Genomic DNA, 11,258 nt, shown 5'->3' with positions numbered 1-11,258 from the left:
AACGAAGTAAGCTTGTGTATGGTGGCCCATCGTTGTCACGCGTAAAATTGAAAATAAAAAACGGAAAATAAAAAAATAGTTGGGAAAAAACATAAAAATAATTGAAAAAAAATGATAAAAAAAATTTAATTAAATTAAAAAAAAAATTTAAAATAAAAACGAAAAAAAAAACGAAAAAAAAATAAATTGAAAAAAAAAAATTAAAAATATTAAAAAAAAAAATGAATAAAAAGAAAATAAAAAGGTTGTCACCCGTTTTTATTTTTAGAAAATTTCCATTTCCAATCCATACCTTGATCCTAGTAGAATATAGTGAGTCGAGGTATGGATTGAAATAAATGGTTGAGCACGGGCGATTTATCATTTGTCTGGATCGGTACGTTACGGCTGTACGGTATGGGGCAGGCGCAGAGAGTGTTTCAGTAGTCTATATTCTACGAGACTATCCGTATCTCCGATTCTTTCATGAGTGATTGCATGGGTACCGGTACGGTCAGACGGTACCGTACCGGCATCGCACGCGTGTCCAGACAACTGAGCCGTTAAGCAGCATTTTCCAATTAAATTACCTTCTACACGTAAAAACAAATTTTCCTATTCAATTCTATATTCTCTTATCATTATTATAAATATATTGCTCGTGGTTGAACTTGTAGCATGGGGAATTTATAGAACATTTTCATGTTGAATTTATTGAATATTGCTCATGAAAATCAGTAGTGAGTTAGAAACCCAGGAAACACATTTGTGCGTGTAGGATTAAGTCTGACAACGTTGGTCCCAAGCAACATCAAATTTTCTAAAAATAAAAACGCGTGACAACGATGGGACACGAGGCGGACCATCGTTGTCAACCTTTTTATTTTCTTTTTATTCAATTTTTTTTTTTAATTATTTTTTTTTTTTTTTAATCTCAATTTTTTTTTCATTTCTTTTTTTTCAATTATTTTTATGTTTTTTCACAACTATTTTTATTTTCGCTTTTTCATTTTATTTTCCCATTTTATTTTTTTATTTTTACGCGTGACAACGATGGGCCACCATACTTGTGTAATAAATTATATATACGCGTTAGAAAATTTATGTTTATAATTTTTTCAAAAACAAAGGTGATGCTATTAATGTGAGATCCGCATTTGTTTACTGGCCATTAACTGTTCCCAATCTGGAAACAACGACGCAAACTTCGTTGATTTCACTCTCAGTTAGATATATGTGCGCAATCATTTAAGAATTGCATCATTGATGTTTGTTAAGTAAGACAAACTGTATTACAAGATGTGCTATAACTTTATGATTATGTATAGGTTTAAACTGACTAGGTACGACCAAAGTGACTATGAAGGTGTATGAACACTTTAGGTACGTCCAAAGCGACCGTTAAGTTGCGACCTAGCAGTCACGCTGTTAGCTAGAAACTTTTTTTTAGAGAGATCTTATTCCGACTGATGTGGAACTTCCTCGTGCAGACGCACCAATTGACGCTGCATCATTGCGACATATTGACGTGGGTATTGTCGCAGGGTTTGTGTTGTTAGATTGTAGAGGTGTTATTAGGGCCTTGTCCGTTTTTGTGTCACATTTCTGCGGACCGGCATCGAAACAAGCGGGACCGGTGTCATCTTGAATTTCAGCACAAAAAATACTATCCTAATAATCCTATTCTATCCTGAAAATTCAACTTTACGTCCGGATGTCATGGCGAAAAAATTACTAGTTGCCACATTTCAAATAAGACACGATCAGGCAATATTTGGCCATTTCTGCCAGGGACGGAAAATTGTGAATAAAGGGAAGAGTTTCAATATGTGGACTTATGGATAAGAACAAGACGCCGCCGAGTTTCTATTTCAGACAGTGCTATTTAATATATGTTCGCTTTACGAGGAGATTATAATCCTGCAACTATCGACAATACGCAAGTGTAACGAGTGCCCATATAGAAAAATAATATAGTTTCACAAAATCTTTTAATATTACCAATGCCAGAAACTATCGCCGACAGTGCTTGTTTACAAATTTATTTGAATGGTGACACATACGCATGGAAAAACTGGAAATGCCCCGAATACAAACAGAAATCGAACCTCCTGAAGTATGCGCACCAAGATGGCGGACAACCTGGACTCAGGTTGTGTACAAGGTGAGGGTTCAGATTGTGCGACATCTTGGTGCGCATACTTTAGGAGTATCAAAAAATCAATAACTGAATGCGAAACCAATTCAACACCATATATTTTGACAATTTGTCTTGCTCGAGGAACAAGACAAGAAATGAAAAATCATAAAAAAAGTTTTTCCCAATCCCGAAATATCCATTTTTGACAATTCGCGAAATCAAAATGTCAAATACGATCTAACCAGTGTTATTGTACACCCGGATGAAAATAATGATACTGGAGGATCACTTACATATATTCTGACAATTCAACAACCTTGTGCGATGATCTGAATATTGGAGATCAGATATCGTATGATCCAAGCGATGATATAGCCAGAGGAGGGTATTTAAATTTTCATGAAAAACAGCCTAATACGCTAAAGTAGGAAGTACATCAATTGTAACTCCAATTACGAATATCTGAAAAAGCTGATATAACACCCTTCCTGAAGTTGTTTCAAAAATTTGATTTATTCTGTTGGTTAACGCATAAGATTTCACATGTATCATGATTCAACTTTTCCTTTCATGAAACATTTTTAATTTTAATTCTCCTAATAACATCGTAACTCCCGCTTTATATTTATCAGGAATTTCAATATGTTTTGTTGATTGTTCAAATATAATTCAATTTATTCTATGTCTTACTGCATGGATTTCCTGTTAGGTTTTTAAATTTCTCTTTCAATGCAGAATTATTCGCTAGAGCGAATTGGATATGGCCGTTTTCCATAATCGTAACTTTCACTTAGTATGTATCGGAAATTTCTCTCAGTTCTTTTGGCTTTTCAAATATTATTTAAAATTTTCATTTAATTCTATGTGTTAGATTAGATACTACATTAGATTCCCCGTTCAGAAATCATGTTGAAACTTTTCCTTTGATGCACAATTTTTCGCTACAGCGAATTGGATATTTTTTTATTTTTATAATTGTAACTCCGACTAGGTATTTATCGGAAATTTCAATCTGTTATGTTGGCTTTCCTAATAATATTTTGGAAATTTAACTAATTCTATGTGTTACTACATTAGATTCCACGTTCAGAAATCATATTGAAACTTTTCTACTGATGCACAATTTTTCGCTACAGTGAATTGGATACGGCCGTTTTCTATATTCGTAACTTTAACTTAGTAATATCGGATATTTCAATCTGGTATGTAGGCTTTCCGAATATTATTTTGAATATTTAACTAATTCAATGTGTTACTGCATTAGAATCTCCGTTCAGAAATCATATTGAAACCTTTTCTTTATTGCACAATTTTTCGCTAAAGCGAATTGGATATGGCCGTTTTCTATATTCGTAACTTTTACTTAGTAATATCGGATATTTCAATCTGGTATGTAGGCTTTCGGAATATTATTTTGAATATTTCACTAATTCAATGTGTTACTGCATTAGATTTCACGTTCAGAAATCATATTGAAACTTTTTCTTTATTGCACAATTTTTCGCTAGAGCGAATTGGATAGGGCCGTTTTCTATAATCGTAACTTTTACTTAGTATACATCGGAAATTTCAATCTGTTATGTTGGCTTTCCGAATATTATTTTGAATATTTCACTAATTCTATGTGCTACTGCATTAAATTCCACGTTCAGAAATCATTTTGAAACTTTTTCTTTATTCCAAATTTTTCGCTAGAGCGAATTGGATATGGCCGTTTTCTATATTCGTAACTTTCACTTAGTAATATCGGAAATTTCAATCTGTTATGTTGGCTTTCCGAATATTATTTTGAATATTTCACTAATTCTATGTGTTACTGCATTAGATTCCACGTTCAGAAATCATATTGAAACTTTTTCTTTATTGCACAATTTTTCGCTAGAGCGAATTGGATATGGCCGTTTTTTTATAATCGTAAATTTCATACAGTATTTATCGGAAATTTCAATCTGTTCTGTTGACTTTCCGAATTTTATTTTAGAAATTTAACTAAGTCTACGTGTTACTACATTAGATTCCACGTTCAGAAATCATATTGAAACTCTTCCTTTATGGCACATTTTTTCTCTAGAGGGAATTGGATATGACCGTTTTCTATAATCGTAACTCTGACTAGGTAATTATCGGAAATTTCAATATGTTATGTTGGCTTTCCTAATGATATTTTGGAAATTTAACTAATTACATGTGTTACTGCATTAGATTCCACGTTCAGAAATTATATTGAAACTTTTCTATTGATGCACAATTTTTCGCTACAGTGAATTGGATATGGCCGTTTTCAATAATCGTAACTTTCACTTACTATAAATCGGAAATTCAAAAATGTTATGTTTGCTTTCCGAATATTATTTTGAATATTTAACTTATTTTGTGTGTTACTGCATTAGATTCTTTCTTTTGAAAATTTTCCTTCAACGCACAATTTTTCGCTACTGGCAGAAATGGCCAAATATTGCCTGATCGGGACTTATCTGAAATGTGGCAACAGGTATTTTTTACGCTATGACATCCGGAATTGTGGATAGATGACACCAAAGTGGTTTATTGGACACGTAGTGGACATAGCGATCGTTTCAATATTATGTTGTTGTTGTTGTTGGACACGTAGTGGACATAACGATCATTTCAATATTATGTTGTTGTTGTTCTTGTTCTTTGACACGTTTTTAAAAAGTCGCTTTTCTCTTCGAATACTGGACCAATTGCTTTGAAATTTTCAGTGGTTAAAGATTAATTTTTTTGCTAGAAGGCTATTACTTTTATTTATTTCAAAATTTTGCGTGAATTCTATGAAATTTGATATTTCGTCTAAAATTTTGCTGTTTTATTTTTTATCCATGGGAACACGGATTTTAGTCAGTGTCATGACTGGCTGTACGTTTTGATTCTGCAAAATTCTTGCTACTGGAAATTCAGAACTTTTTTGAGGGTACCGGTAGCGTCAAAGGTACCGGTAGGGACTGATTCGCTCTGGTCTAACGTGTCCATATATTTGTGCGTAGCTCTCTTGTTGTTCTTGTTCTTTGACACGTTTTTAAAAATTCGCTTTTCTCTTTGATTACTGGACTAATTGCTTTGAAATTTTCAGTGGTTGAAGATAAAAATTTTCTTCAGAAGGCTATTACTTTTTTTTCTGCAATGCAACAATTTTTTTTCAGAATTATTGCCCTTAGGGGGCGCTACGTGTCCATATATTTGAGCATAGCTCTCTTGTTGTCACTTTGGATGACACGGGTCAAACGGGAATTACGGTAGGGCAAAGCGTATATATAATATAAGCGAGGCAACGCTCAGACAATGGACGTCATCTTGTGCCTATTGTTCTCGGCAATTTAACACGGCGCCTTATGAAAAGTTCCAACACAATTATTGGAACATACCTATTATTTTCACTAATATTTAAGGTAGAAAAATTTTGAAGTTCGCGTTTTGAAGTAGAATCTTAGCCGTACATGCTTATATCGTTTCATGTTGGCCAAATTACATTTATAGTCAATGTTCCCTCTAATTTTTTGTAGTAAGTGTGCGCAGAAATTTTGGTGTGTGCGCACTTTTTTGGAAATGACTAATATTTGTGCAAAAACCAATGAAGAAATTTTGGCGTTCTGACCGGGTAATAAGTGGGCCAACAACAAACTTTCTCAACCTGCCAACCGAGCACATTGTTACATTACATCGAAATACGTCTGTGCGCAGTAAATCTATGTGTGTGCGCAGCCTCTTGAAGCTGTGTGCGCGCGCACACGCGCACACCTTCGAGGGAACACTGTTTATAGTACATTAAATTGTCTTTGAAGACAAGTATACCGGTTCCGAGTTGCTTCCGAAGTAAATTGGCCATTATGATCGTCATAATTAACCGGTAGGGTAACGAGAGCTAAGGTCGAGTCGGGCTTGAAATATTAATTCTTACTTTCGGGCCGGGTCGGGTCTGAAATGTCAATCGTTACGTTCGGGTCGGGTCGTGCATATTATGGGGACCTTAACAACACTTTACATTTTCTCGCTTACTCTATTCGACGGCGTGCTTTTCACACCACTTTCTTTCGCCACACGCGCTTGTCGTTTTGCTCTTGCAACACTGTGAATAAATTTCTGTTCATAAAATGTAACTTTGCCCGCCAGTCTAGATGGCCAAAATGTTTGGCCCCTGGTCCAAAATCCTTGCCCACCCTTGATATAAATCCTGCTTTCACCAAGTCGAGGTCGTTTCTCGCTCTCTGTCGACTGGACGTGTACCGGTACTTTCTTTTACTTTTAACTTATTCTTATGTTCCCTAAGTTGTCTCTGCATTTTGGTTATCTATTTATCTTTTATGCTGTTCTGATTTATGTCAGAGCACTGAAATAAAATTATTTATGATTGATTTAATACAGTAATATAAAATACCCAACAACTGAGAGGGTAAGCTTAAAATGTCAAAATGCTGAAATAGTAGATATTCTAGATAATGTATAATAGGCTATGTGTAATATAATAGGCTATGTATAATAGGCTATGTGCGCTCTTTTTTCATTAAATTGTAAAACTATCTTTTGCAGATATCTGGATATAGGGATTTTCATTATCGTCAGAGGAATGGCTTGGAATTTACCAAAGTCATCTGGTCCCTATCATGTTGCCTGCTTGGATATTTTGACAAAAACTGGCCTGGACAGTACATTATGCAGATTCTATTATCCCACAGAAAAATTTGAGCCGACTGAAAGCATTTGTCCATTATGGCTAAGTTCTCCTGAATATGGTTATGGATTTGCAAACTTTCTCAAGTTTGGTTTCGCTGGCGGTTTACTAAGATGGATGTTTGGTTCTGCTAGAGTTCCAGTTTATTGGCAAGGTCCATTGTCACTATCTCAAGAAAAGCCAAGGCTGCCTGTTGTTTTGTTTTCTCATGGACTTGGTGCAAACAGAACTGTCTATAGCTACATTGCATATGAAATAGCTTCTCATGGTTTCTTTGTAGCAGCTATTGAGCATCGTGATGAATCTGCCTCAAATACTTTCTATCTTGAAAAAACAAACTCTGGAGATGAGAAGTACGATAAAGTTTGGTTACCATACAAGCGTGTCCAACCTGCAACAACAGAAGAAAGAGAACTACGAAACAAGCAAGTCCATGAGCGAGCGAAAGAAATTTCCAAACTGATGGATAGTATAGAGTTATTGAACGCTGGTACTTTGTCCAACATCTTATCAGATTTTGATTTGACTGTATTCAAAGATAAAATTGATATTGACAAAGCAGCTGTCATTGGTCACTCATTTGGTGGTGCTACAAGTATAACTTCACTGGTGAAAGATCTCCGCTTCAAAGCTGGAATCCCTCTAGATGTATGGATGTATCCCTTGGGACCTGAAGTTTATAAGGCTAATATTGACACACCTCTGCTTTTTATCAACTCTGAATCATTTCAGTGGGAAGCTAATATAGCCAGTATTCGAAAACTTGACTGTGATGTAACTAATACAGAAGCTGAACGTAAATTGGTAACTTTGTGTGGTACTGTTCACCACACTCAATGTGATTTTGCCTTTTTGTTAAGTTCGGAATGGCTAGCAAAGATGATAAGATTCAGAGGACCTGCTGATCCCAAAAAAGCAAATGATGTCAATATGAGACTTATATTGTGTTTTCTTAGAAAGCATCTAAAATTGTCCTTTGCCCAGGATGAGGAGATTGAACAAGTTGTGGCAGAGAATCAGGGCTTGATAATATCTGGCTCTAATATTGAAATTGATGAAGAGAGATTGGAAAAATCAAAAGCTAGCTTGAGAGCTGGAATGTAGAAATAACTAACTGTGGGGTGGATGTGCAGCACTAAAATAGGCTATGCAGTAACTTAATTGACTTTATCATAATTTACTTTTACTTTGCCTTTTTTGTTTTGTTTAATATTTTTAGTAAATTGAATGATTTGATAATCGAAAGATCATCAATAATATTAAATCATCTCAATTCTGATATAATGATTAATTTTTGGACTAGATTTGCTCTAAATTTGACATATTGATCGAATAATATGCTATACATGAAATCTAATTACCTTAGAACCCAACCTTTTTGTGAATAAAACTACTGTTATAAAAAGATTTTTTTTCCATGATACTGAAATATATGAAATATAACATCTTGCTAATCTGCTTCATGACATTTTATGTGATTAGAAGTTCAAATCATCCCCAAAAGTTTTTAGAACTACTCGATTCAATTGAGGACAACTTAGTAAAACTGATATTAACAATGGCATGTAAGAACTTCAAAATATATGCTATTTTGAATATGCGATATGCATCTGAATAGTTTCTTTAATTGATCCACTGTAATAGGAATGTTTTATTATGCAGTGTATTTCTTTTAATCATTTCTAATATTTTTGTATGTGCTATATACTTACTGCTCAGTGTCAATATATTACCGATAAATATTACCTGTTAATTGTGATTTGAGTTTATAAATTCCTGTTTTTGAACAAGTACCAGGACTTCAAATTGTAGTTATATGTATTATTGAATTTTAGTCTCATTGGAAGTGTAGCTGATGGCTTTATATTGTGCTATTTGGAAGTTCTTGTGGTTTACTGGAATCTCGGTGCAATAGGTGTGGCAGCTAGTTATGTTATTGATTGCATTCGAACATTAGTGTCAGTCATGGTTGTCCAAAGCGAAGGGAATATTCCAATATCAAAGTACTGTATTGGAATACTTTTTTAGCTAATTTAAAATAATTCTGAACAATTGCCACTTTTGGCCGTCAACGAGGTGTTTCATCTTCGAGGAAATCTGCGAACGATTTCAGCTGTTCATTTCGTATCGTCATGAGTATGACGATGAAATAGAATCAGCACTTTGGATTGTATTGTATCTTCTATGCGAGTGTAGGCGCATAAAGCCGTAATTAATAACCAAACGCACTGACTTCAAGAAAGCAACCGGGAAACGTTTACTTCAGTCGATCCCGCGCCACACTATCAGTCCTGTACTTCGCGAACGATAGTGCAATCAAATCTCAAAAATGATTGGTCAAACTTACGGGGAGTAATATTAAACATGGTGGCGGTTGACGCGTCTCGCATGAATCCAACCATAGTAAACTATTGAAGAAAAAATATTGCTTCTATAATGATTCAAATGTTCATGTACACAGGGTACATTTCAGAGATCTGATTTGGTCAAGCTAACGTGCAATATACTGTGGGATCCATATCATAAAATATGTTTCATAGCAAAGTTAGAATCTCTAAGTGTAAAAAGCGAGTATTTAAATCACAGAGTTCAAACTTAATATATTCAAATACATAAATTAAAGAAGTTTAATTCTCCCTTTTCAGCTCACATGTTTAATAATTTTGATTTTTAGATATGGAATGCAACAAGTTATGGGTTCTTCCAGCAGGAATTGAGCTGGCAGTTTTATGGTTCATATTATTAGTTTTCCTATTTCATAAAAGGTATATTAACATAATTATAAATAATATAAGGTATATTACATGGTCCAAAATTATTCCCAAGTTAATGTTATTAAATCATATTATGGTACTATCTATAATCAAAAATAACTAAACTGACTGTGTTACCGAAAAATTGACAAAACGCGCGTTCGACGAAAGCACAATAGAAAGTAAATTGCACTGAACTTACTTTCAAAGTTTGTTTATTACTTATCGATCTTAAGATCGGTAAGTATATTGATAGGTATTTGTCTGTATGTATGTATGTATGTCTGTATGTATGTCTGTCTGTTAGATGCACGCGATATCTCACGAAAGCGAGATTGAATCTGCTCCAGATTTTGCATGTGCATTCATCTTATCTCGGACCAGTAGCCTATTGATTTTGGGCGAATTATGTCGTATAATTAGCGAGTTATCAATCAATTATTGATATAGTGATCTAGATTTTTGTAAAGCGAGAGAATTTTGAAACCCGCCGAGTGTGTGTGTGCGATGCGCAGTGCGCAAGTTACAAGAGTGGATGAATCGAAACTGCAGTTTCTGTTTTGGGGGATCCCCTAACTATCGATCGATAAGTCTTCGGTTTCCAACCGATATTCTCCTTTAAGTCTTGATTGGGTACGGAATGATACTAACGTCAAATGAATCGTAGAAGAAATGTCCTGAGATTGAATTATTATTTATTACTATAATAGACGGAGGATTTCATTGATTTTTATTTAGGATCTACAGCCGTTCTACACAGTGTGGAAACTAGAAGTTCATTCTGCAATTGTAAGTAGTATCATCTCATCATTATCAAAAATAATATATATTCACTGAGGAAATGAGAAAAAGAAGCCCGACGTTGTCTGAATGGATGCGATGAATTCAATTTTATTTTATAATATTTTATTCTGAGTTATTATTTCATGTTTGAATGAATTGAAATTGGATATATTGCATATAATTTATATTGCGTGCAGGGCTATAGAGTTTATTCAAGATGGTTGAAAATTGAACTCGAGTTTTTCTCTGCTTTACGAGTAAAATTTTGCACAAGACGAAACGAATTTTTTACGAGAGGTTTTCACGGCTTCGGTTGAACAAAAACCAGTATAAACGCCCATTGTTATACGTTAGGTTAGGAGATATCTTGAATGACAATTCCCAACATTGCCTATACAATATATTACACCATTGGTGGGGCGAAGGCGAGGCTGGGTTACCTATAACCTTGGTAGTCTGGAGCATAGGGCCTCAAAATCAATACAAACCGCGACGTTCACTTACCTGTCATCCATTTTAAAATTTGTTTTCAATTTATACGAGTTTTCCATAATTTAATCAGTTTAAAAAATTTTAAATCTGAAATTTGTTGCATTTTTAATCGGGCTAATTATTCCTTTTCCACTTATTTTCCGTTAAGGAAGTTAAGAATGGGTGAACAAATGAGTTGCCTGAATTTGAAAAAATATGCCATTTTACCCTTACCCTAATTTCCCTTTTAATTTCCCTTAAATATTAATAATAGCAATATTATCCAATCAACAACAGATCCAATGATTTGATTTATATTTTTACTATATTCCAGAATACTAGACCCATTTGTAATAAAAGTGGAAGGATAATTTTATTTATCGTATCGATGACATTCAATTTAAAAATGGGCTTAGAACAGAGAAAATATTATAATAATTGAAAA

The 11,258-nt window shown here is 34.2% G+C and overlaps 1 protein-coding gene across 1 annotated transcript; it reads left to right on the top strand.

Moving 5' to 3' along the window:
- Positions 1 to 6,077: 6,077 nt before the first annotated feature.
- On the top strand, positions 6,078 to 8,551 carry LOC120340747 (platelet-activating factor acetylhydrolase-like). The gene is made up of 2 exons (XM_039409101.2): positions 6,078 to 6,363; positions 6,665 to 8,551. Exon 2 carries the CDS (start codon positions 6,702 to 6,704, stop codon positions 7,908 to 7,910), a length of 1,209 nt encoding a protein of 402 aa, XP_039265035.2. The 5' UTR covers positions 6,078 to 6,363; positions 6,665 to 6,701; the 3' UTR covers positions 7,911 to 8,551.
- The last annotated feature ends 2,707 nt before the right edge of the window (positions 8,552 to 11,258 follow it).

The sequence above is a fragment of the Styela clava genome, chromosome 1, assembly GCF_964204865.1.
Source record: "Styela clava chromosome 1, kaStyClav1.hap1.2, whole genome shotgun sequence".
Classification (NCBI taxonomy): domain Eukaryota; kingdom Metazoa; phylum Chordata; class Ascidiacea; order Stolidobranchia; family Styelidae; genus Styela; species Styela clava.
Note: the sequence above shows the minus strand (reverse complement) of the source record. Positions and strands in the feature narration are given on the sequence as shown.